Source organism: Zeus faber (genome assembly GCF_960531495.2).
Source record: "Zeus faber genome assembly, chromosome: 1".
Taxonomy (NCBI): Eukaryota; Metazoa; Chordata; class Actinopteri; order Zeiformes; family Zeidae; genus Zeus; species Zeus faber.
Window position 1 is genome coordinate 26,223,534 of NC_137193.1, and position 27,500 is coordinate 26,251,033.

At 46.8% G+C, this 27,500-nt stretch overlaps 2 protein-coding genes across 3 annotated transcripts in view; one reads left to right on the forward strand and one right to left on the reverse strand.

Moving 5' to 3' along the window:
• The window catches only part of jazf1a (JAZF zinc finger 1a), a 12,237-nt gene extending 7,035 nt beyond the window's left edge, over positions 1–5,202 (reverse strand). The window contains exon 1 of the mRNA XM_080006911.1: positions 5,072–5,202. Coding sequence (XP_079863037.1) covers positions 5,072–5,186 — 115 coding nt within the window. The 5' untranslated portion in view covers positions 5,187–5,202. The remainder of the gene's footprint in view (positions 1–5,071) is intronic.
• A 10,429-nt stretch (positions 5,203–15,631) lies between these two features.
• LOC307239250 (cyclic AMP-responsive element-binding protein 5-like) overlaps positions 15,632–27,500 on the forward strand; it is a 25,519-nt gene continuing 13,650 nt past the window's right edge. The window contains exons 1-5 of one of the 2 annotated variants that reach the window (XM_080012592.1): positions 15,632–15,657; positions 18,589–18,655; positions 19,476–19,569; positions 21,269–21,381; positions 25,827–26,086. In XM_080012592.1, coding sequence (XP_079868718.1) covers positions 18,602–18,655; positions 19,476–19,569; positions 21,269–21,381; positions 25,827–26,086 — 521 coding nt within the window. In that variant the 5' untranslated portion in view covers positions 15,632–15,657; positions 18,589–18,601. Of the gene's footprint in view, positions 16,122–18,588; positions 18,656–19,475; positions 19,570–21,268; positions 21,382–25,826; positions 26,087–27,500 lie in introns of both variants that reach the window. The other variant, XM_080012591.1, reaches the window with a different exon arrangement.

Below are 27,500 nucleotides of genomic sequence, written 5' to 3' on the forward strand. Positions count from 1 at the left end.
CACAGCAAAATAGGGCTGTCATTATATCTGCTATACTTATACTCCTCACAAGTAGTGAACTTCTACAGAACTCTCCATCCCTATGATTTCATACAAATGCGCTCAACCATTACTCAAAGTGGAAGCTGGAGCAAAATGCAGGCCTGTAAAATGTTCCAGAGGCCTAGAAAAGGTTATTTAGTTCCCTAATCACTGTTTTTTAGAGTCAGTAGCCAATCAACAGTTGTCCTCGCGTTCAGTCTCTCGACGGCGGTGCTCTGCTGCCCCCCGCCGGAGGCAGACGTTCACTGCTTGTGCGTACCGCGTGTGTGTGTGTGTGTGTGTGTGTGTGTGTGTGTGTGTGTAGGTATGTCTCTCTGGGTGTGTATGCGTGTGTGCAGGGCAGGCCAAGAATGCGGAGCTTGTTTTGCAGGCTGCTAATTAAGCCAGAGAGGGTGTTTTTAACGCATTTCTGGAGCAGCAGGCCACCGGATGGAGGCAGAGAGGGAGCACGGTGGGATTCGGATTGGCGGGGGCACCAGAGCTCTCTGTAATTACACTTGGCAGAGCGTGGCGGGGCACTCGGGCCCTCCAACTTCCACAAGGAGTTCTGTTGGTGTGTGTGTGTGTGTGTGTGTGTGTGTGTGTGCTGAGCTGGGAATACCAATGCACTAATTGCTTCACTTCACACACCCTGACAGGTCATTTAGGATGTGTGCCGATCGGCAACTCTCTCACACAAACACACACACTCACACACCTCACTCCAGCCTCACGTCTTAAAACCCACTTGTTGTTGAAAGGGAGATGGGAAAACAACAGGCATGACCTAAATAAAGTCCCAAATTCAAACCAAGTTACTAAAATGTGTTTACTTGTCTTTAAGATCCCCTTTGTTTGTGATCTTTATAACACATCACTTGAGAAAGGTGTATGGAGGTCTATACCAATCCAAAATAGGAAAAAATGCCATCCTTTTGATTGACGCCAAGAGGAGATTACTTGGGACTCTTTAATCTTAACCAGTGCAGGTAAATAAAAGGATAAAATCAATTCTGTATTTTTGGGCTATTTCTATATATTTGGCTCTTTTTATTTTTAATTTAATTTAAAAATGTTCAGCCCGTTAAGATTTTTAACGCGAATTGTCTGGATGACAAACGCACTGATCCTCACCATGACAAATCCCTTGTATATGAAAATGTACTCGCGGGTATAAGCTCATTGTGATTCTTCCAATTTGGATTCTAAACAAATAAATAATTCTAAATGATAAATGATGAGTCTGACCATCCCATAAGTCACGAATCCACACATCCAGTGTCCGGTTGCAAAGGAATTTTCCCCTCCTGCAGTGCTGCCTCTTTTACTTAAACCATCTCTAAAGCCTGGGTTATCTCTTCCTCACTCCCCCCATCTCTCTCCCTCACTCCCTCACTTCCTCTCCATCTCTCTCTCTCTCTCTCTCTCTCTGATGCGGTAAGGTGCAGGTATGGGCTTGTGCTTGTGCTTGTGCTTGTGAGGAGAACAAAAGTGCCACGCTTGCACGGTGAGACACGCCTGACATCACCGCATTCCTCAGGCCTTGCCTGCACTCCATTTGCCTCACAAAGTCCACAACAACAACAACAGGAAACAGGAAAATAACAAATAACACATTGAGATAGAGAACACGGGGGCCTATATAATGGGTGAGAGCATTTTATGGAAAAAGATCCATCTCCCTGTTAAGGATCCCTCTTGATAACAGAGGTTAAATTGCTTGCTGGATCGTCCACAAAGGAGACCTATTCAGCAGGATGGAGGTGGAACGTTGGGGCGACACACCTGGTCGAGCGTGCGTGCGCCTCCACTGAGGCAGGCTGCACATTGGACATCCCACCAGCAGAGGACAGACTTGTCTATGGCAAAGCAGAGCGCGCTTCGTCGCAGGACAGGGGGAAGCGCTCAACTAAGTTCAAAAAATAAAAATAAGAAAAGGTGAAAACCCTCGGATTACTTTGATTTTCTAATTTATCGGGTGTAGTTAGAAAACCATGGGGTGATTTGATCAGGGATCATTATGCTATTACAAAATGAAATTCAAGGACTTAAGTACTTTTTAAGCTAACTTTTTTCATTTTCAAGGACTTCACAAAACACAACAAATACAATCAACTTTCTATGTGATCTGTATTCATTAAAATATTATAGAATCTTGATCTCACCGTCTATTATTTTATATTGTCTATTAAATATACAGTAAATATCTATTATTAATCTCATCGTCATCTACTAAGTGTCTTTTTCCAACCATGCTGGATTAAATTTACATCATCTATCATTGCATCAAAGTGATCCTGGAAATTTTGACGTAATTGTCATTTTGTTTTTTTTTAAAGGACTTTTCAAGCACCTCAGCACAAAAGGGGCAATTTTCAAGGTATTCCAGTCCATCCATTTCTGAGGATGAAATTTAAGCACCTCAAGGACCTGGTAAGAAACCTGTCTTATGTCTCTTTTCCTTCTTGTTTGTTATCTATTTGTATTCATGTTATTGTACATCACTCATGGACAGTATCCATTTTATAACATTTGTGGATGATGTACTGTCTTTTTCTACCATTTTGCTACGATCTTTGCAAAAACAAAAGCCAAGGAAAATATAAATAAATAAAAACACTTTCGATGGGTCAGGGAAAGTTCAGAGGTAAACTCCCTTGACCTGAGCCGCACAAAACAGATTCCACTGCCATTCCTTATTTTGCAGAGCTATGAAATATGGATGAACTCAGCTAATACTTCAAATTATAACCACGCACGCACACACACACACACACACACACACACACACACCTCGCCATCTGTCTGTGGTGACTAATCTTGGCATTGTATTGATTAGATCTCGATGTTCACTGTAAAAATAAAAAAGAGCAGGGAAAGGGGAGAACTCATTAACCCCTGTGATCCCAGCGCTGACCCCTATTCTGCTCCTCTGGCTGCCGGGATATAAAAAGTCGAGCCGAGAGCCAGATGGGGTCAGCATACGGGGCTGGTTGGGGTAGATGTGGTCACAGATGAGAGAAAAAATAATGTCAAAGGCGATCGGATCGGGTCGAACTTGATCTTAATCCGCTTTAGTAAATTTGGAAGCACTGCAGGATGTTTTGGATGATCATTATAAGGTGTTTTACACTTTTCTCTACGTATATCACAACATTCCTCCTCATGAATTTAAAACACCATGTCAAAAAAAATCCCACTGAGGTTCATCCATTGAACAACACCATTTGAAAGTTTGATAATCGACCACAACTAAAGGATAAATCTTCTGAACGCCACTGTTTACGATGACAGTTCATTTTGCAACACACTTTGACAACAGATGAATTTCACAACAACACTCGAAGATCAAGAACCAAAATGTCAGATTAATAGGCCAGTCACGGCCCAATGAAGTCTCCATAAAGAGCCAACATGCAGGTACTCACACTCGCACATGCACAGATACACTAACAAACACCCCCCCCCCCCCCCCTCCCCCCATCCCCCCATCCCAAAACTCAATAACCTTTGCACAGCCGCCCCCACCCCAACACATTAGCATTCCACTCTATCAACGCATCCACCCGTCCACCACTGGGCGCCCGGGCCTTTGTCAGCGTCGCAGCGGAGGAGAGCAGGTGTGTTGTCACCCTGCCAACAAACAACCCCCAACCCCTCCCTCCTGGTGACAGCCGGTTGCCATGGAGACTGGCTCAGCCGGAAGATCGACACCACCCCCCTCACCTCACCTCACCCCACCCCACGCCACCCCACGCCACGCCACGCCACAACACCAGCCAGGCCCTGCTCCACTTACACACACACATTACATAATTGTTGCTATACATAGTTACTGTTCCACAATCACACGTTTCCATGAAAATTAAAGGGGAATTTTAAACCACTGTCAGGGGAGTTCAGGAAAATGATTGGTTTACCTCAATTTTTCTGTTCCGAGCCGTTCAATGCCAACACACGGCTCTTCTGCAGTAGGTGGACATGTATTATTATAACAAGTTAAGACTATTAAGTTAAAGTGTTGTTGATAATTAATCGCCAGCTAAAATCATGATGGGGACAGCCCTGCATACAATGCAGAATCAACCACCTCCATTACTGACGTCAAGCTACAGCAACTTCGTCCATTTTTGGTGACGTCCTCTCACTTTGCAAAGCATCCTTCACATGATCTGCGATGGCGAACCGCAGGGCTGGGCCCCGCGACGCTTTCAGAGATGAGCACAGCATGTCTCCCCCCGGGGGGGCTAATCGCATCTTATCTCAGATGTTCAGGGCCCCAGAAATGAGACCCCCCCGGAGCAGACGCACTGTGACCAGACCGCTGCACGAGAAACCTTCACCGGCGGGCACGCCTTTCTTTCATCCACGGACCCGGACCGTTCCCTCAGCTTCATTTTGCAAAAATACTTGTTTTTTTCCCACCCAGATACGGGGCGTTGCGGGCGTCGAGTGACTTGGGCAGTGCAACAGGTTGAAACTTGCAAGAAGGAAAACCAAAAATAAATACTCGAGTCGAATACAAAAGTAGTGAAAACGCGTCTCTGTGATCGCTGCCCCGACAACGCGTTGAACCGCAGAACATCAATGAGCGGAGTGGCCCACAAGGTGGTCGCTCTGGGGGTGAGAGGCGGTGGAGGTGTCAGGGGCCATCTGCGTGCTGCACGGGGGCCTAGAAGGTAAACACCGGCTCTTTAGCTTCTGCGGAGCCGCTGCCCGCGGGATGCTACTTCACCTCTGTTTGGACCTCCGCGGCCCACCGGGGCGACTTGCCGCTCACACCAGACACCGTTCAAAACGTGCACGTACATACGACGTTTCCCCGCGACCCCCTAGCGGAACCCACGGGAAGATATCGCCCGAGGCCCGCTCTCCGGGGCTCGCGGAGCACCGCCGGGCGGAGCCGGCGCGCGGCGCGGCATGCGAGGCGAGGAATGGCCGCGACCAGAGCGCGGCTCCGGCGCGACAGCTAGCAGCGGCTAGCCTGCTAGCCCGCCGGCCTGGTAGCTCCCCCCCCCCCCGCCTCCCCCGCTCTCTCCCCCGGACTCACCGATGTGATTGTCCTCGATGTGGACGATCAGCTCGGCGAGCGACTCGAACTGGAGCCCGCAGCCCCCGAACCTGCAGCAGTTGGAGAAGAACGAAGCGGCGGCGATGCCCGTCATGTCGGCGGAGTCCGGGGGGCGGGGGGGGGGCCGGGGAGGAGCGAGGCAGGCGGGCAGGCAGGCTTCGGGTCCGGGGAGGGAGCGGGGCAGAGCGGGGAGCGGCGGAGCAGACACCGGGCGGCCAGACGGGGCAGCGGCGGACGCAGCTGGGGAGGGAGGCGGGACGGTGTGGGGGTGGGGACGGCTGGTGGAGGAGGAGGAGGAAGATGTGGTCCTGCGTCATATGCAGCCTACCTGGTGCGATCGGTGATGCCTTGAATCAAGGGAATTAGACATAGTTTACCCTTAAAAAGGCAATTTAACTGCAAGGGAATGTATAGCTCCTTTCACACACATGGGCAATTCAAGGTGCTTTAAATAAGGAATTAAACACATTATATGGAAGCAAAGAAGAATAACACCGTGTGACTAAATAAGTCAAGCAAAAGACTAAAATCACTGAGATCAATCTGAAACAAGCCCACACATCCAAACATAGATTGTTACTACACACAGAATAAAAAAATGAAGGCAAAGATGAAAAGAGAGGAAAAGGGAGAAAAAGGAGTTATTCGCGACCATGGTTAGGGTACTTTTGGCTGTTTGCGGATGCTTTATATTATATATAGGACATTTCTTTTTTTTCTTTTTTTCTTTTTTTAATTTCTATGTCCAAAAATGACATTCTGCGCATCATCAAGACATCATCTTTTGACATGTGAGTTGTCATTCTCCACCAGGGCAATATGCAGGTGATTCTCCAGAAATGCTCCTGATGTATTTGAGTTGTTATGCGCTACTCATTCAATTCACAACAGAGATTAATTCCCGAGACAGCTATCATTGAAAGCAATGTCATATTGTCCATCCCTGTCTGGTACTGGAGAACACACAGTAGAGGAACTTGGCAGGGTACAATCGCGAAAGAAATCTAAACCACAGGCTTCCACCACTAGTCTGTGGTTGAGACTCCATCTACCCAGACCACACCATCAGTCCAGCGGAGAGGATCATGAAGAACCCTCTCATCCAGAGAACCGCCTCTTCCCACTGCTGCCTTCAGGGAGGCGCTTCTGTTCACTAGAAGGGAGAGACCAAACCACAGCTTATTTCTCCAAACCGTACTTTGACTTAACTCTAACCTGTAAACGCACCTCAACACTACACTTAAATCTCTTAATTTACAATCAACAACAATGGACGCCTTAACTATTGTTATTGGACTTTGTTATTGCACTGCACATTCGCTAAATAAGTGACTGGCCTATGTTGCCTGTTATTGTGCATATTGTAGCGTCCTTAAGTAAGAAGTGTCCAGTGTTCCTCGTGTTGCACTCCCTGGTCAGGGTGGGGTGCTGTGGTAGGGGGCCAGCCTATCTCGATGAAGGGCAACATAACCTTGCCTACTCTCTCCATGACCCTGCAGGTCCCCACCTATCTTCTGTCCAGCTTTGGGCACCTGCCCTTCTTCCTCTAAGGGTTAGAAGAACAATCTTTATTTGTCACACACCACACCACACTACAACACATGCACACACACACATGTACATGCTTTGGATGGTGGCCGGGGAAATGAGGCCTCTGCGTTTAACCCATCCTAGCTTGTCCTTCCTCCGGGGGCACAGCCAGGAGCAGTGGGCAGCATACGTGGACACGCCCGGGGACGAGTGTCCATCGCTGGTCAGACCATGATTTGTGCATGTTTTTTTTGGGGGGGGTCCTTACTGACGTGAGGTGGAGGAAACCCCATGTGAGCACATGCAAACTCCACACAGAAAGGCTCCTATTTGGGAGATAACCCGCCGGAGCACGGTGCCAACAGCGCCCCAGGCGGGAATCAAACCCAGGACCTTCCTGCTGTGAGGCAGCAGTGCAATGCACTGCGCCACCGTGCCACAAAACAACACCCAACACCAACTTGTGAGAAGACTCTAAGCGGTCCTGGAGCTTTCTGGCATAGTCAGGTCCCAGAGGGTCCACAGGAGTGTCGGGCCCACCATCATCTCAGCTGGAGTCCGGATCTCCCTGCCTAACATGAGAAGGGCAGGGAAGCAGAAAGTGGGGTCCTGGGCAGCAGACCGCTATGCCATTAGCACAAGGGGGACATGGATATCTCGGTCCTGTTGGTGTTAAGCCGTCACTACAGCCAGCTGTTGCACCAGTCCTTCACTCTGAGGATGGAGGGGTGTGGTGCGGGTCTTGTGGGAGCCCAGTTTTTCACACATGGCTGCTAACACACGGGACTCAAAGTTCCTGGCCTGGTCTATGTGAAAGTTTGGGTGACCCAAATCTGCTGAACATTCCCTCCACCAATGCGTCCACTATGGTCTCCAACTCCTGGTCCGGCAGGCTGTATGCCTCGGGCCACTTAGCATCCCTGAAGGTGCTGGCAAAGTATCTTGCCGACCCCAAAGTGACTAGGCCCTGGAGCTCCGTGCACTGCCCAGAGTACCATCTCCCGCAGGGCCCTTGGCACCATCACCGTGTCTCTACCGTGTAGCTGTTTTTTTTCACCCCCTCTGCAGCACCCCATCACACAGCTGAGGGCTTCAAACATTGAGCAAAGTCCCTTTGTGGCTCGAGAAAACATGGCAACCTCCTCCCATTGGGGTCGGTTGGCACTTGCGTGAGCACTGGTCTGATGTCAACAGCCTCCCCTTGCCCCCCTCCCTGCCACATCCACAGCTGCTAGTCCATGGCTGGCTGACGGCCCCTCCAGGCCCCCCGCTGCACATTTCACCTCGGTTTGCAGACACTGTTCCTCCTGTGCCTTCTTTCTCAATGTAGTGGCAACCATCGGTGTTGCAGGGGTGCCGGGAAAGTGTGTCATCATTTCCATGTTGTGCACCTTGTCTGTGGAACACAGTGAAGTCATATGCCTGCAATCCAATGTGCCAGCTGGCCTTCCGGCTCTCTGAAAGACATGAGCCATTGCAAGGCCGAGTGGTCAGTCCTGACTGTGAAGTAGAGGCCCCCGAGGTAATATTTGAAATGCGGGATGGCGCTGACCATGGCGAGCAGCTCCCGCCTGGTTACACAGTAGCAACGTTCAGCCTTTTTGAATGTCCTGTTGCTGTATGCCACCCCTCACACTCCTCCAGGCATCACCTGGGCCCATAGGTGCCAATCCTGTGTGTGCTTCCGGGCTCGAGCACCCACGGAGAAAGTCAAGCACCAACGGGAAAAATACAGAAGGAGGGGGAGACGGGGGCGCAAATTGCGCATTTTAAATGGAAAGGGAACGATCGGGGCCCAATTTGCCGCTGTGTCCCAGAAACATGGAGAGGGCGTTGCGCACATCGTGGCACGGCTGCTCCGCTCCCCACACACACACACACACACACACACACACACACACACACACACACACACACACACACTGTTGTGATCTCAGTCAGCAGCCGCACAGCGTCTCCTCTGACACTGTGCCCACACAGGCAGGTCTCATTCTCGAAAAGATTTGATCATTGCTGTTATCAGTTATGGCCAAAATATGGCATAATAATGAATTTGAAAAGTTACAGAAAGCTATTTGAAAGCAATACAGAATGCATGAGAGCCTTCCTGCATCTTATTCCATTGTTTTTAGAATTGTCACCTGGTGCCTGAATTTTGTGTTTTCCTTTACCTAAATAGATATTTCCTCCATAAATTGACACAGAAAAGGCATAAATTGGTGCATAACAATTCAGCAGAACGCAGGAAATGAAGCCCCCCAACTTCCCAGCAGAAACATAAATCGGCCCCGATGCCTGAGCCAGCAAAGCATCTGAGCCGACATTGCAGGCATTAGTGTCAAGGATGAAAGGCAGGGTGTGGTCAGACGGGGAATGAACCGGGGCCTCCACAAGGGCTTTCTGCAGTGAAGTGAATGCCGCACCAAACTCCTCTGTCCACAACAATGCCTCCCCTTTTTGCAGCTATGCAGGAGAATGCCCTCATGAACCTTCTGTAGCCGGAGTACAGGCCGAAGAAGCTCTTCAGGTCCCACACAGAGCTGGGGGAGGGGCCAGTTCTTCACAGCTTGCACCTCCTTGTCCATGGTGCCAACAGGCCACCTCCAAGCCTGTGGCCCAAGAACGTGACCTCACTTCTCATAAAGTAGCATTTCTGGGGGTGCAGTTTCAATCCCGCTGCTGCAACCCTTTGCAGCACACGCCTGAGGGCCCTGAGAGCTGGCTCAAAGGACTCACCATGAACAAGGATGTTGCCCAATTACACAACATACTCCTACTTGGGAACGTTGGCAAGAAACTTGTCCATCAGTGTCTCAAACATGGCGGGGTCATTGCAGAGACTGAATGGAAGGAACTTAAATTGCCACATGCCCCCGCTGGTGATGAAGGCAGTTTTGGGTCTGGCCGAAAGAGCGAGGGGGACCTGCCAATATCCGCTGTGCAGGTCCAGAGAGAAGAACCCGAAAGACCGGCCACTGGGCCTCATCAATGCGTGGAAGGGCGTAGGGGTTCTTTTTGGTCACATTGTTGAGGTGTCTGAAGGCCACACTAACCGCCAATTATCCTTTGGCTTTTTGGGGACCATGGCAATCGGGAAGGTCCAGGAGCTGGTGGAAGGCTCAATGAGTCCAGTCTGTTGCATGTCTCGCTGCCAGCCTCTAAAAATCATTGGCGAGATCCCCAAGCAGCTTCCAAAGTCGTTGCTATCGGCTGCATAGCTCAAAGCGAAGAAGGTTAACCGCTGAGCGTGGCCCAAACCGCCTCTTTCGAGCTCCAACTAAAGCATCATAGCCAGTCCTATTATCAGGGCTTAGTAGCAGCAGGCTTGACAAGGCATCACCAGTAAGGCACATTGCTAGCTGGAGGGCTTTCTCTTCAATGGACCACTTGCGGGCCTGGGCTAACAGTTCAAATTGTGCATGAAATTCTTCCCAATTAGCCTTGCCATCATATCTGGGAGTTTTCATTGAGGGCAGGAGAACTTCTCCATGCGACTCAACATGTTTGGTCATGTCCATAATTCTTGGCCGTCGTGTTTTTTTTCACAGGTGGCACGTTCATTGCTGGAGTGGCCAAAGCAGCCCATGTCAGCCTTGGCAGCCAGTCTCATAGTCACTTCTCACCCGCGCTCTGTGCTCCGCCGCTCTCCAAGCCTCGGAAGCACCGTAATGTCACCATTCGTCTGTTTCCTCCTCCCACTTGACCTTGGAATAATACCCTGGCAGCATCTTTCTCATATTCTGTGAATAGTCACAGCGGTCGCCCGGTACCATGTTGTGGAGAGGTCGACGAATGGCGCAGGAAAACCACGTACTTCTGACACCAAATGTAGCGTCACACAGTAAGATGGCCATTTTAGCTGGTTTCACTTACACTTTATTGGTGGCAGTACACACTCCAAAACAACAAACCCTGGCCTGCTTAACGGTGTGTGCCCTCCTAGCATCTCGCTTGTCTCCCGCTTATAATCTCTCTCGGAGGGAACACGAACATCCTCCCTAACTCTGCGCCAATCACAGCTACGCCATCTCACCCAGTCACTGTCATACAGTGTAGGTAGCTGAAATGACTGACAGGCCTCAGCCTCTGAGCGTATAACAAGTTCACTGGAAATCTCAGTAACTGCAATATACAGTCCTTTTTTGTACCTTAGCTAAACTCCTCTCTCTCTCTTAACACTGTGACACTCATAACATAACAGTTAAACACTAACACTTCACCCAGTCCGTTACAATATGTTACTGTGGTGTTGTTGTGAGTAAGATTTTTTTCATTTCTTCAGATTTTCTCCTGATATTGATAATCAATATGACTTTCAAATTTGAACTGAAAGCCCCACAGCTCCCAGCTGAGTGTGAAGATACAAAGTCAGTTATTCATTGAAATGTGGATATGACAGACATGCGATCCCTTTGTTTTTATTTGCAAACAAAGAAAAGTCTGCAGAACAGTCTGTTAGGGAATATTAAAGTTCTAGCTCTTGCATACTCCCTTTGGCATCAGTATTAACAGTGAACTATATCTAAAGTGTTGCGTGTGTGTGTGTGTGTGTGTGTCTGTGTGTGTGTGTGTGGGTGTGTGTGTGTGTGTGTGTGTGTGTGTGTGTGTGTGTGTGTGTGTATCTATGTGCATGTGTGTGTCTGTGAGTGTTGGCTTCCAGAGAGAGAGGAGAATGTCCTCAAATCACAGGGCGCTGGCTAGCCAGGGCTGGTCGGCTCGGGACGGAGACGCTAATCGAGCGTCAAAATGGCCACCGTCATAAACCACTGGCCGGTGACTTCAGCAAACAACCTCAGGACCAGCTGCCCTCCACCCAGGCATGTGAAAACACACACACACATACACACACAGGTAAAACTCATTGACACGCACAAAGTAAATACACATGTGCAAACAGCGTGACATCCTCAGCATCCACTCTCTGTCGTAGGCCACAACGTTTCGAAATTCGGTGACATCATCATTCCGACACAGATACTTCGTCACACACACACACACACCCAACAACAACATGAGCTCATTACTCACACACACATGGTGCTTTAGAACTGCTGTGACAGTAACAGTTTCTCACACTGTTACGTAAAAAAAGAGTAGTGCAAGCATCTGTTGCTATAGTGGTGTGTGTGTGTGTGTGTGTGTGTGTGTGTGTGTGTGTGTGTGTGTGTGTGTGTGTGTGTGTGTGTGTGTGTGTGTGTGTGTGTGTGTGTGTGTGTGTGTGTGAGAGAAGGGGGGTGGGGGTGAAGAGAGAGAGAGAGAGAGAGAGAGAGAGCAGGCAATGGGGTTACAGTGCATGACATAATTGAATCTATTAGGACAGGGTCTGCGATACGACGCGTCAGATTATGTTGTTACCGACCAGACTACGGAGTTAGAATAAATGATCAGATTATGTCCACAACCTCATAGGGTCAAACCGGTTGTATGGATATGGGTAACAGGGGGGTATAGACGATGAACGACTTTGATTTACACATATTACACCCTGTCCCCCAAAATATGAACTGACTGCTATCCAGTTTCCGAGGACTCTTGTAATCAAACGGGTAAACCCATCGCTCAGTTCAGGCACTTTGCAAAATCTTGAATTCTTAATTGACATTAATGTGAGTGCCCTGAGCGGGAGGCTCAACATCGACAGAGCGATACCTGCCATTTTCGCTGAAAAGCCAGGTTGTGGTCAAGATGCCATACAGCTATGACTGATTGATGGCCACTGAGTCATGGAAGTAGTTTACATGTGAGTAGTGGTCGCTTCAGGGCAGCCAGCTGAGACATAGCATATACAGGACACTGCTATAAACTGTGCTTGTCGTCCTACGGCCCGCATTCTGCGCTTTCAGGTGCGTCTCACGCTGGCGCATGGGGGTGGGTTGTGTGTGTACTTTGGGGATACAGGTTCATCTTGTGTATTTGGGCACTGATTTGCACGTCTCGGGACATATGTGGGTCTTGAATTCTCTGTTCAGTTGGGTGTTGTTCTGCCGTTGCAGTGCTTTGGGCTCGCTCGAATGTTCTTGCGACCGTAGGACATCTGTCATGGGTGGCTGTGGAGCCTCTATGCTGCTCGGCAGCACTGATAGGTTTCTGACCTCTTACACCGGCATGAATTGGGACCAATCCTGTGCACTCACGAGTGGACGCATCACACACACCCAGTTGGACACATCACACACACACTGCCAGCATCGGCCACACACACTCCCTTGAACACCACTGGCCGGTGACTTGTTCGGTCACTGTTCGGGCTGACTACATATTTCTCTTCTTTCTTTATATTTATATTTTATTTCTTTATATTTATTGCTATAGTTGTCACAGGAAGAGACCACATGTCGTAATTGTCATTCCATTTTTTTTGTTGATTTAAATCATTTAATAAATAAATAAACTTGAAACTGGATATACAAGCGCACACAGTTTTCCCTTTGGCCTGTGCTTCTCTCAGTGCTAAAACATCTGCGAAAAAAACAAGAGAAAACACAATGACTCACATTCACGTGGCTATAAGATAGAGAATCACACAGCAGCCATTACAAATTCCTGTTGGAGTTTTTTTGTTCTCGTTGCCTTGGTAGCCAGAATTTACATACTTAATGTGATTGGTGGAAGATGAGTCAGTATAGGGCTTGGTCCGGTTTCTTAGTTCAACCACAACAAAACCAGATTCCTCCCCGTACAACTCCAGCAGTCCTCTGAATGCCGGAACACCAAAGACCAAATATGGAGGATCTTCTCCCCCTTCATGTCTCGGTTCAGATGTGAATGGCCAAAATAAATCCCTCCTTGTTCTTTTCTGTGGCACATGTGACTCGTGACTTTAAAAACACAAGTGATATCTGCACAGAGATTTATAAGAGAGCTGTCTAAAAGGTTGCCTTTGAGTGGACCAAAGTAAACTTGGCATCTTCATCATAGGGGCTGAACATGCTTACTGTGAACAGTACCATAACAATTTCTCCTCTCCAGTCCAAGCCTTTTGTTTTGTACAGGTCAGTCAGTGTTTCCCTGCTCTCCCTCTTCATCACTTATTTACTGTGGGTAGCTCTGTTACTCAGCAGGTGAAAGCAGGTAGAGGACTTGTTTCGCTCACAAAGACTCCAGCTCACATCTGGCAAGGGTGGTGGAGTGAATGGTGGGGTTGACAGTTTGTGTGTGTATGTGGCTGTTGCTGTGAGGGATTCCGTGGTGGAATGTAATGGAGTACAACTATTGGTTTGGTTTTGGAAACTTTCAACTGTTGCTCCACAACACTACTTTTTACTTGACTGCACAGTCATGTTACTTTAGTTTAAAAGAAAAAATGGATTTATATCTATTTTATATGAATAATATATTTATATAAATATGTAAATATTATATAAATACAATTATATTTTTTTTGCCTGGGAGAAAAGGTGCAGTAGCACCGAATGCCACATTATAATCTTGGTTATAGGCACTGGATATGAAAATAACTTATTCACTTTTACTTGAAGGAGCAAAAGTTTTGCTTTTACTTATCAATATGAAATAAATGTTGATTGCAAAGTGTAATGGCTATGACACCATCAGCGTTGAGATTGGTTCCCTATAAGCCTCCATATCGCAATACATTTACTCCCGGGAAAATGAGAAATTTACGGCAGTTGGCGAAAATGGTGGACGGTGGAACAATGTACTCCAGGTCGATCATAAACCCCTGAATATAAAAACGACTCATTGAAATCGGTTGAGAAATGTGAACGTTAATATCGTTGAACGTTAATCTTCTATTTGTTTACAGGCCAGTCCCGCCCGCTCCAATATGGCGGCCACGTTGACGTATCGCAACGACGAGCCGACGCAGTCAATGCGGGGGGTCTGTGTATATGTGTCTATGATTGCGCCACCAAAACAAGGAAAATTTAACCAGAATTGTGACAATTTAAATCGACCTTTACGGTGAACATGCTTCTTTCTTCTCTCTTATTCCCAAAGTGGTGTTGATCCTTTACACCAGGGGTTCCCGACCACCGGGTCGCGGACAGTAGCCGGACCGCGGGGCATTTGCCACCGGGCAGTGAGAAGGCGGGCCGGGTGCCCTATTTGGCCTGTCCTTTTTTTTTTTTTGCAGAGCGATCTCAAATCGAAAAATCAAAAATTAAAACGGTGTTGTTGTCTTTTGTAAAGGTATTCATCAACCTATTATGTGTCCCCCCTCCTCGTGTTTGTATACGCTGCTTAACGGTGGCGGGAGGCCGCGACGAAGGTGGGGGTGCCCCCTCACCGGGATGGTGCGCTTTGCTCAGCTCGACAGTTCCGACATCGGGGGCGGAAGAGTTCACTCTCGAAGCGCAGCTGGAGGTCATCTTGCGTCCGGCCCGCGATGACAATAGAAACGTTTGGGAATCCCTCCCGATTTACACGGAGCGCTCGGAGCGATCGTGGAGCGCTCGGGTTGTCTGCGCGACGGCGGCGCAAACGTTGTCTATTGCCCCTTTAAGTAGAAATAGCGAAGCGGTACTTTTACATTTACTTGGTACTTTCTACTCTATTGGTAGAAAGTACTTATTCCACCCTTTCTTTCTTTCTTTCTTTCTTCCTTTCTTTCTTTCTTTGCCTGTTGTAGGCTCATACAATTCTTTGAAAACTTTTAAGAAAAGTTTTTTTCATTTTTAAAGCGTCCACACACCGCAGCGTGTCGGGACTTCCTGCTCCAGACTTAAAGAAACATTCCGCTATTCCACGCCCGGCTTTGCCTGGTGTCTTCCCTCTCCGCGAACCAAACACTGCTGTCGGTCGGTGTGTGTGTGTGTGTGTGTGTGTGTGTGTGTGTGCGCGCATGTGCGCGCATGTGTGCGCGCGTCGCGCCGCCGTCCCGTTAACTTCTTCCCTCTGACGTCACCGGCCCTCCGCCCCCTTCCGAACTGGACCGCAATGATTTAGAAGTTCAGGAATCCCACGTGACGTCACCGGGGCGGTGATGTAATGCTTCTGTAAATAGAACGTATTGTCATCGCGCTCCAGTCCAGCGTGGGTCCTCTCCCAGTGCCGCTCGTCCTCCGCCGCTGTGGGTAAGCTTATCAAAACTGCTTCACATTCATTTTGATTCTAGAAGTTTAAGACTCGCTGCTTACATCGGAACGAACTCCGCGGGGAGTTTTGGAAATAGTGTCCTGTTTTAATTTATATCTTTTTCCGAAGCCCCTGGAAAGTCAGTGCCAGTTACGAGCGAAGTGTGAGCGTCTATTTGGGGGGTGTGACTGCACCCAGCAGGGTTGTTTATGAGTGAAACAGGTTGCTTACGAACCGGTTCATGTTCTGTGGCTTTCGCTGAAAAAAACAAACAAACAAACAAACAAACAAACAAACCAAAAAAAAAAAAAAAAAAGAAAAATCAAAAACAACAAAGCCTTCACTTTGAATTAAGTGTGGGATCCCACGCGTGTTCCGACAGTTCGGTGTTGACACCGTTCCGCCTCGTCCCAGCGTCAGAGAGGGAAACTTTCTCAGGAGTTGTGAATGAAGTTTACAAGCGGTAAGGGACATTTTGACGGACGATCGGATGCAGGTGACGTAATAGTTTTTCAAATTGTATCCAAACGTCGATCATTTCCACATTGTGTATTCAACGGATATATGATTGGGGTTTTTTGCGTTCGTTTCTGAAACAGTCCTTGCAGACTGCTATTCCTCTTCTGCTCTCGTATCCACTTTGGCGTTATTGCACAATACAAAAACAAATAATCCTTCTTTTGTTGGCAAAATGTCAATCTCTCTTTGGATTTGGGTATTAGAGCTGATGTCATTCTGCAGTGACCACACTGACAGAAGGTTTTCCAGGAAATGTGCTGAGTCTGCTGATCTGCCAGCAGAAAGCGCGCCAATAGAAGGAGAGATAGAAAACACTTGGTGATCACGTGTCAAGAAATGATAATGATGACTAATTCTTTCTATCTATCTATCATCTATCTGTCTATCCATCTGTCTGTCTATCTGTCTGTTTATCCATCTGTCTGTCTGTCTGTCTGTCTGTCTGTCTGTCTGTCTGTCTGTCTGTCTGTCTGTCTGTCTGTCTGTCTGTCTGTCTGTCTGTCTGTCTCCCTTCTCTCTGTCCCATGCTCTCTCCATCCTTAACTTTCAAGCACACACACACACACACACACACACACACACACGCACACATACACGCACACGCGCACACACACACACACACACACACACACACACACACACACACACACACACACACACACACACACACACACACACACACACATACACACACACACACACACACACACACTCATGAAGTTTGGGTTCGGAGGAGGGGTGGAAAATAGGGGCTGAGGCAGGTTCAAACCTGTCAGGAGTACAGTACAGCACCACCCACCACCACCACCACCACCGCTTGCTGGCCCCTCCCACTTTCATTCCTGCCCGATCTCTTCCCTCCAATATGTCCTCCTGCTCTCTCTCTCTCTCTCTCTTGCACTCTCTCTCGCTCTCCCTCCCGTTCTGGCGCTCTCTCTCTCTCTCTTTCTTCATCACCTCACGTCACCACTGGGTCTTTCCATCGCTCTCTTTCTCTCTCTCTCTCTCTCTCTCTCTCTCTCTCTCTCTCTCTCTCACTTCTTTCCTCCTATAATGTCACGCCGCCGCACCTCACCTCCACCGTTCATCTCTTGTGGGAGTATGTACTTTTGTCCCCCCCTCTTGCTCTCTCTGTCAGTCCTCTAGTTCATGAGTTCATGAACTAGAGGACCCTAGGTGTGTCTGGTGTGTCAGCAAGGTGTGTCCTTCACTGACACACCTCTGCATCGCTCACTCAGGTGTGTGTGTGTGTGTGTGTGTGTGTGTGTGTGTGTGGGAGGGTGGCGTCTCCGATGCATCTCGTTGTTTTTTCTGACCATTTCCCGGGTCATGTTCATGCCGTCGACTGTTCCCCTCTGCCGCTGTGGAAAATGGAAGGGGCCAGTAGTAGCAGTGATGGCAGCGATTCAAATGAGTCATAATTGCCGCCCTCCACCCTCCCCTCCACCCTCCGCCCCAATCAACCCCCTCGCTCACTTTAGATCTCCAGCAGAGAGAGCTGTCAGGTTCAAGTTTGGGTTAGTGTTGGGAGTGTGTAAGCTGTGGCACAGTGTTCTCTGTGTTTACTCCTTTTATCTAGATTGATCGCATCCTCCCCAGTTTGTACATTTCGTCATCGTCTTTTTGTGGGTTTCTTTTTTCGCTATTTTCTTTTCATGACTCAAGTTGCATTGCCGAGCTCCCTTTATCAATCCCACTCCCACACACACAACCTCATTATAATTTTAGAACTACAAAAAAAATCACAAAAATCGCACTTGTCTACAAATTGATATCCCTACACATGTTAAGGAGCAGAATTGACCGTAGCAAGTCAGGCAAAGTTCCAGAGGTTTTCTGCTTTGCCACTGATACTAGAGTGTTGATTGTTTTCAAGATAAGACGCAGTCTCAAAGCGTTCATCACACATATCACCCGCCTCTGTCAACGTCGCCTGCTCTGGTAAACACACAGGAAAACAGCATAAGAAAGGTAAAAGACTAGGGGGCACTTTTGCGGATGCCGATTATGCCTTATTTTAGGCTAAATCACACTTTTAATCTGGACTAACTGAAATGGCCAAGGTCATTGACCTTGACAATGGAGAAAAAAGGTGGACCTTAGTCTAGGACTTGCTAGTCTAGAACAAATTTAAATTTAGCAACGTCTCAAGGTATTTTTATATTCTGGATTCATTTCAATAGGATTGGTTTAGTCCTGATTTGGATTTAGATGAAACCCTGTCTATTTTGAAGGCATTCTTTTAAGCCAAGCTGTCATATTGAAAAGATTGGAATAGATACTGACTGCAAACCCACAGCATCAAAAGCTTTCATTATAATGGTGTTTTTGGACCTTATAGAGAACTCAGACAGATGATGCCGTGAGCAGAATGGGTTGCCACGATCAATGTCTTCTCTGTTTCCCCGTAGGTTTGTGTGTGACATGAATGACGAACAGGACCGGTCGTACATGTGCAGCGCCCCGGGCTGCTCTCAGGTCAGCAGTGTGTGTGTGTGTGTGTGTGTGTGTGTGGGTGTGTGTGGGTGTGGGTGTGGGTGTGGGAGCGTGTGTGTGTGTGTGTGTGTGTGTGTGTGTGTGTGTGTGTGTATTAAGAAAGCTCTTGTGGTAAAATTGAAAAGTTGGAAAGTCCTCAGGATGACTGCGTAGCATGACTTGAAAAACCAAAAGATTTGACTGAAAACATTGATGCTGCACAGTCATCAACAACATACTGCTCTTAGAAGAGAGTTACATATAACTGATTCAATATCCTCAATTGCTTGATAGGACATATTGACACATAAAACACATCCTTAAATCCAGTGATTCTCAACCTTTTTACATCAAGGACTCTCAATTTCATATGCATCAGGCCACGGATCCCATTTGATAATCTGAGAAGCTTTTTATTGTTAGATATGATTTAGTCTTTTTGTCTTAGACTGTCATAACAGTCTATTCTATAGTTAGAATAGACTGTTACAAAACAGTAATTATTGTACATTCTCTAATGGTGCTAATGTCTTGCAGATGAAATAATGGTGAAGTTTAACTATTAGGCATTTTGCCGGGGACTCCCTGAAACCTCTTGAAGTACCCCCTGGGGGTCCCCGGACCCCACATTGAGAACCACTGCCTGAATCAGCCAACATTTATCTGACATTCTGATTGTAAGGAATGGTTTGCCAGTTGTAAAGAGACAAACCAAATAGGTGGGACCTCATTTAACACATCTTCATCTCTCTCTCTCTCTCTCTCTCTCTCTCTCTCTCTCTCTCTCTCTCTCTCTCTCTCTCTCTCTCTTTCTGTGCGGCAGCGCTTCCAGTCAGAAGAGCATCTGATGATCCACAGACACAAACATGAGATGACCCTCAAGTTCCCCTCAGTCAAGACAGATAACGCCTTCACAGGTGCGTGTGTGTGTGTGTGTGTGTGTGTAGGGGGTTGCCTCTGGGTTGGGGGGCAGGGGGGGGGTGACCTTTTTTATCGGGATCTACGCTTGATGAAAAAATGATGACGGCAGGTCACTCAGTATGAAATCAGATAAGCTGGATACAGGTAGATATGTGGCTGCGCCGCTCGTGTTGCAGCCGCTCGCAGGATCCCGCAATCAGATTACAGCAAAACATATGGAGATGTGGACGCCGAGACAACTCTCCCGTTTCGCGGGAGAGGATCCATTCTGTTTCGTATATAATTCTTGATTTATGACGCAGTCAGAGGGCAAGTGTTGTGGCAAATTGGTCCCTTTTTCAGAGCTGAGAATTCTTGTTATTTTAGAGACATCGGAGCTTAACTGTCCCTCCCTCCCTCACTTTGGACGCTGCTGCACTGTGATGTTTTATACATCCACAAATGCACCTCATTTTAATTCTGGCAGACAACTCCGAGATTTACTTACTTTATTTGTTTTTCATGGTTTGAGTTTGGCATCTGGGCTCTACTGCTCATCACTCCCGGTAAGATGTACTGCAAACATAGACATACTTAGTGAGATAGAAATATAGGAGCGATGAGCTTGAATCCCCCCATTGGATAGAAGAGAAGAGCCCAACAGCAGGATGCAGGGGAGGTGGAGGGAGTGCAACAACACGGCAAAGCAAGCAGGCAGCAAAGCAGGTAGAGCTGGAGCCATTGGCTGCTGAAATAGGCCTGGGCCAAATAAGGGCGCGGAAGTATGTGGCGCCGTCGAGTTGTCTGACAGAACTAGCTCTGCAAGCTACGCCTCAAAACATACATCCCAGAGCGATTGTAAATATAATGAAAGGTGCTGGACGGATGCACGAGAAATTGCCCGAGCAGCTTCCATGTCAGAGTCTAACATGACACAATGCCGCGGTAATGCGGTCGAAACACTCTCACACGTGATACCTGTCACGATCGTGTCTGGAACAGAGACAACATCATAAAGCGTCACATCATATAGTATACCTGGACTTCCCTGCCGGCTATATATACAGTCTGTGCCTTTTCCCGGTTGCTGTATCTTGGATAATTCTTTGATGATTCTTGGACTAATCCAGACTCGCAGCATCCTCTGCCTGCCGTCTACGTTTGTAAAAGGACGTTACCGTATCTTTCCCAGTCATAGTCACGAGTAGCCTTCTCTTGGTTTATACCTTCTGGTCGAAGTGTTCTTTTCTCCAAGGACTCTCTCAACACAAAATCAATTAACATTTCTATTTTCCATCTGCCTGTTTCTTCTTCTGCACTTGGGTCCTGGAAACCACATCCTTACACCGTAACCATGGGAACAGCTGCCTGCTCTGGATGTAAACATCAGGATTCACCTCTGACCTTTCTAGCTCCGCCCAACCCCACCCACCTCGTCTCTTCCTCTCTCCCATGCAGCCTGTCATGCCGAAGGAAACTTCATATCAAAACAACAAGCGGTTGACCTTTGACCCCTGCGCGTTTAGACGACACACAGAGACGGACTTATCTTATCGCAGAAAGGCAGAGAGGGCCGTTTTGAAAAAGAGCATAAGAGATTCTTTATTTATGTTATCGTTACTGTACGATGCTCCTTCATTTATATTTTATTTTGTCTGCATGTCTGTGTGTGTTTGGTTATTTGTCGGTGGGTGTGTGTGTGTGCAATGATTACAGACCAGACCCCAACACCGACGCGATTTTTGCGGAACTGTGAAGAGGTGGGTCTGTTCAATGAGATCGAGGAGGAGTTTTTGCAGGCGGAAGAAGAGGAGCAAAAGAAGAAACAGGTGAAACAAACCACATTATATTCATTTATGTTACCGTGCATTCAATTATGTAAGGTTCAGTATCAACATCGACCAATTAGCTTTACAGGTTACTGATGAACTCGCAACGCTCCATTAAATTACCGTTACCATTACCGTTTAATCTATTTGTTGTTATGTACGGTCTCCTCTATATGTTATTTCCATGGTTGGTGGTGGGGTCTGTTACGGAGCCTTATGAAACTACCAGCAAAAAAAAGTATCAATTACGCGGTGTGTTTTACAGTTTCCTGGGTCCTCTGAAAGGCAGCGCGATTTTCCCAGTTAACTTGAACGCAGCATGGACTCCCCCCCCGGTCTGTCGTCACCTAGTTGCTTGTCTCGTTTCTTCAGTACTTTTTTTTAATGTTGTGACTGACCTTGACGACTGGATGTTTGGACAATGGCTTCTTTATTGTCTTTTTGTTTTTTGGCTTTTTTTCGGCAATTTTTCTGCATCTATCATAATAACAAAAATAACTTTTGTGATTACTTTTTATAACAATAACAATAAATACATTTAATTTATAAAGTATATAAATATGTTATTTGTAATTATTACTTTATTGTAGTTTTCATGTTAGTAATGCAAAATTGTAAAATCCAATTTAATAGATTACTTGTCTATATTTTAATGCAGATAACATTTATATGTAACTTTACCATTCATTTGCAATTAGAAAATGTATGGAATAATAACTCAAGATCACAAACACTTTCTGTTTTTTCATTACAGTTTTTTAAGTGTAGTTAAAGGACAATGTTTATTCATGACGTTTATTCCAAAAAAGTTGTATTTTTTTTTTTTGAAGTACATCCCGAGTTTCTTTGCAGTAGAGGTTGTGTGTCGTATCAATTATGAGGTATTTACGTTGATTTACGATAGCAGTCTAATTCTGATTTCTTTAGTAAAATTGAGTTCAGTTTTTTAGTTGGATTACATTTTCAATAAGTTCACTTTCCATAAAATACGACAAACATTGTAATATTTATGTGGGTAATTACCATTGCACTGCTACTTTTTTTCTAAGGCCACCTTGTATTTTGATCTTATCACTGTGTCGCACATTACAGTGTTTTCGAGGGACGCGCTGACGACATTTCAAGGATTATTTCCTATTCTTTTTTTTATTAATCTGCAAAGTAATGTGGACCACGGATTTAAAATATCAAACGAATAAATCTACTGGCATCTACCAGTTTAGAAGCTATAGAAATATATACATGTAAATCCATAGTTTGGTCATTTCCTTATGGACACGGTCCAACTGAACATTCTCAATCTGAATCTGTACATTTATAGTAAAATATGATGAAGTCATAAAGCGTCTTACTGTAAATCTCATCTCATTCAATTTCGTACAATGTGTGTGACGTGTCAGTTAACCAGAAAAAACTGAATATTTTGGGTCAAAGTTGTTCGGTTCTTCATTAATATCTGCTTCGTATGTGGATCGATTTGGACAAGATTTAAACCATGAGATCCTTGTTATATAGTGGTTTGAACTACATTAACCGTGTTTCTAGCTTACGCCGAAGTATGTGTTCCAGATACTGTTAGCCAGGTTGGACATATTTCGGACTGGCGTACTGGAACGTCGGTCTTAAAAATCGCTCATTTTTTGGTTGGTTTTTCGCTGATATCTGCTCCGTAGGCGGATCGATTTGGATGAAACTTCGAGGTCTTTGTGACAGCGCGGTTCAAACAAGACATAAACGGTGTTCGTTTGTTATGCAGAAGTTGGTGTTCCAGATAGTTTTAGGCTTCAAGATTTTCCTCTTACAATAACAAAAAGGGGCTGCCGTACAATTACAAGGGATCCGTGAATATGGGATTTTTTCAACAAAATAATCGGACAGATTACCACTTTGAAGAGCATTCCGAGTGTAAATTACATGCATTAATCTAATCCTCAAATATTCCCGTAAATGTCCCCAACGAACACAAAGCCCCAAAAAATGATGCTTTTCTTACGGATTTGGGTTCGCGGTTCCTGTTAAAGCTGAGACTAGTGAACCCAAGCCCAAGACACAGAAGACAGGAATAGTGGTAAATATGAACAGGGGTTTAGGGAAGGGATCAAGGGAGTAAGAAGGGGGCAGGGCAGTGCAGGGCACCAGAGAGTTGGTAAGTGGTAGCTCGAACAACGATCTGCTGATGAGTTGATGGAAAACCGGGGCTGATATACTGCTTGGTAATGAGTTGTTGTACAGCAAGTGAAAAGGCAGAGCAGGTGAGGTTAATGATGTCATAAGGAGAGATCCGAGAATACAGCCACGCCCACCCCCCATACTCACACACACAGACAGACAGGGGAAGGAGAGGGAGAGAGAGAGAGGGACTGGCTGCAGGCTAGGTGGGAGGGGAGGCAGAAGTGGAGGGTGTGACAGTTCCTGCCTGTGGAGAATCCAAGACGTTATGAGGTTGAATGGCTCAGAATGCATACTGTATTCATATCTCATAACGGAATTCCATCAGGGCGAGCCTTTTGAGTGGCAGTTGCGTGTGAGGGAGATAATGGCAGGGCAGTCAGACCCAATTAGGCAATGGCAGATACATGACCTGCGGTAGGAAAGACACACCGGGCGATCACATTCTCCCCAGTAAATTAAGCATTTGGGGCATGGAAGACACAAAAACAACCCCACATGTGACTGCTACAGTTATGTACACCCATCAGCCACAACAATAAAACCACTGACAGGTGAAAGTGAATAATATTGATCATCTCAAAACAATGGCACTCGTCAAGGGATGGGATATATTAGGCAGCAAGTGAACTGTAGCTTCTTGAAGTAGATGTGTCGGAAGAAGGAAGAATGGGCAAGCGTATGGATCTGAGCGACTTTGACAAGGCCCAAATTGTGATGGCTAGATGACTGGCTCAGAGCATCTCCTAAACAGCAGGTCTCTGGGGTGTTCCCGGTACGCAGGGTTTAGCACCTACCAAAAGTGGTCCAACAAGGACAACTGGTAAACCGGCGTCAGGGTCATGGGTGCTCAAGGCTCATTGATGCGTGTGGGGAGTGAGGTCTAGCCCGTCTGGTCCGATCCCACAGAAGAGCTACTGTAGCACAAATTGCTGAAAAAGTTCATGCTGCTATGATACGAAGGTGTCAGAACACACGGTGCATCACAGCTTGCTGCATATGGGGCGGGGTAGCTGCAGACCGGTCAGAGTGCCCATGCTGACCCCTGTCCACCGCCGAAAGCACCTACAATGGGCAAGTGAGTGTCAGAACTGGACCATGGAGCAATGGAGGAAGGTGGCCTGGTCTGATGAACCACGTTTGCTTGGGTGCGTGTGTGTCGTTTACCTGGGGAAGAGATGGCACGACTATTGGAACAAGGCAAGCCAGTGGAGGCAGTGTGATGCTCTGGGAAATGTTCTGCTGGGAAACATTGAGTCCTGGCATTCATGTGGATGTTATTTTGACACATACCACCTACCTAAACAATGTTAGAGCTGGTCAGAGCTGTTTTGGGGGCACGAGGGGGCCTACACAATATTAGGGAGGTGGTTTTAATGTTGTGGCTGAGCAGTGAGTATAGCTTTTTGAAGTACAGTGGTACTTTGACTTACGAGTTTACAATTTTCCCCATTGAAATTAATTGAAATGCCATTAATCCGTTCCAGCCCCCAAAAAAAACACCCCAATTTTTTTTTTGTTACGTGTTTTTAAATAAGAAAAATGTATTTATAAATACCAAATATTGTATAAAAAAATAATAAAACACAATAAAATAGAATGTAAAGAAATAAACTGGTTTTATAAAGTGTATTTACCTTGGAGATCAGACGACTTGGACTAACGGAAGATGCTGGCGGAGGTGGAGGATGGAGGAGATAGGCGGAGGAGGTTGGAAGAGCTGGTTTTGTGCTTTTTCGGTCACTTTCGTTTGTTGCTACACTTTATTGCTGAACTTAATTGCTACAATATTTTTTTTCACTTCACTTTCGCTTAACTAAAAAAAATGTCGGCAATTCCATCACACGCACACCTCGCTCATCTTTTTCTATGATTTCATGCTTTAATTCAATCGACATCATCCGCTGCTTCTTCTCAGCACTTACTTTCTTAGGACCCATGGTTAGAATTTTTTTTGGGGCAAAATAACTGCACAAAACGCACAAATCGCGAGCACAAAACACAAAAGAGATGCTTCCACGGTCAGGTAACCACGTGAAGTGAAGGAGTGAGACGCGGGACGCTGGCCGGATTCGCTCGCCACGCCAACTAGCAGCGGTGCACCTGAAGGTCACTCCTCGTAACTCACATTTTTACTCGCAAATGAATACCAAAAATCGACGGAACGACGGCTCGTAACTCCTAAAACTCCTATGTTAGTGCACTCGTAAATCAAGGTACCACTGTAGTGTACTACAAGTTCCACATGCTGATATTTGTTTGTTTTGCCCTAACAGACTATTCCTCATAACGGATCCTCGGGTCTAAACCAGACCCAACCCCACCACCCACACCACCACCCGCACCACCCGCACCATCTCAAGCTCCAGCTTCAGCCTCTGCTCCACCTCCCCCAGTCCCACCGTCTGTCGCACCCCCAGGCTCACCACGGCCCCATGATGGCCCCCAGCTGCAGCCTGGCCTCCCGTCCAGCCCTGGCATCTGCGCAGTCGAACTCAGTCATTGCGCAGACGCCCTCCACCGTAACACACTCCGGGTGAGTGCAGTCTACGTATAATTGGACGCAAACGTCCACGGGTCTAGTCAAAAAATGGTCCTAAAAAGCAAATGTGTTCATGTATTTTGTATTTTCCATACTTCTCATACTCGCTACTGATCAAACATCTCTCAGCGGGAATCCTGATTGCATCCAATGCTATGGCCAGTGGTGGTTCCTGTCGTGGGCACTATAGGGAGTTATTGCCGAGGGCAGCAACTTACTTGTCGCCACTGTGTGCACCCTGTTTATATCAAGTTGTTTCCTTCCTGTGATGCCCCAAACGCCTATTCCTTCTAAATGTCACAGAAAGAGAACAAAAACAGGAAATAAAAAAGCATCACCAAGCACCTATACGATCTATAGGCCTTCAAAGTACTTCTATAGATCAACGTCTAAAATTATGTCATGGTAACAAGCCTTCCATCTGGTCGAAACTAATGTTGGATAATTGTTAATTGTTTGTTTGCTGCCTTAAAAACAGACAGAAAATTGGGGCCTGATAGTGAACTCAAGTGAAAATGAAAATCAGAATGTTTGAAAGCATGATTTGGGTGCTGAACTGGCCAAAGTCACCTGTCGGTGCAACCACCTTGTCACCTCTAGTTCTGCTCCTTGAAACTGTCTGTCCAATACACACCGATCAGCCACAATATTAAAACCACTGACAGGTGAAGTGAATTACATTGCTCATCTCGTTCCAATGGCACCTGTCAAGGGATGGGATATATTAAGCAGCAAGTGAACAGTCAGTTCTTGAAGTTGATGTGTTGGAAGCAGGAATAATGGGCAAGCGTAAGGATCTGAGCGACTTTGACAAGGACCAAATTGTGATGCTAGACAACTGGGTCAGAGCATCTCCAAAACAGCAGGTCTTGTGGGTGTTCCTGGTATGCAGTGGTTAGTACCTACCAAAAGTGGTCCGAGGAAGGACAACTGGTGAACCAGCGACAGGGTCATGGGTGCTCAAGGCTCAGTGATGCTCGTGGGAAATGAAAGTCTAGCCCGTCCGGTCCAATCCCACAGAAGAGCTACTGTAGCTCAAACTGCTGAAAAAGTTCATGCTGCTATGATAGAAAGGTGTCAGAACTCACAGTGCTTTGCAACCTGCTGCGTATGGGGCTGTGTAGCCGAAAGCCGGTCAGAGTGTCCATGCTGACCCCTGTCCACCGCCGAAAACACCTACACTGGGCATGTGAGCATCAGAACTGGTCTATGGAGCAATGGAAGAATGTGGCCCGGTCTGATGAATCATGTTTTCTTCTACATCATTTGGATGGCTCCGATCCGATGGAGCATCTGTGGGATGTGCTGGAACAACAAGTCTGATCCATGGGGGCCCCACCTCACAACCTCCAGGACTTAAAGGATCTGCTGCTAACGTCTTGGTGCCAGATACCACAGGACACCTTCA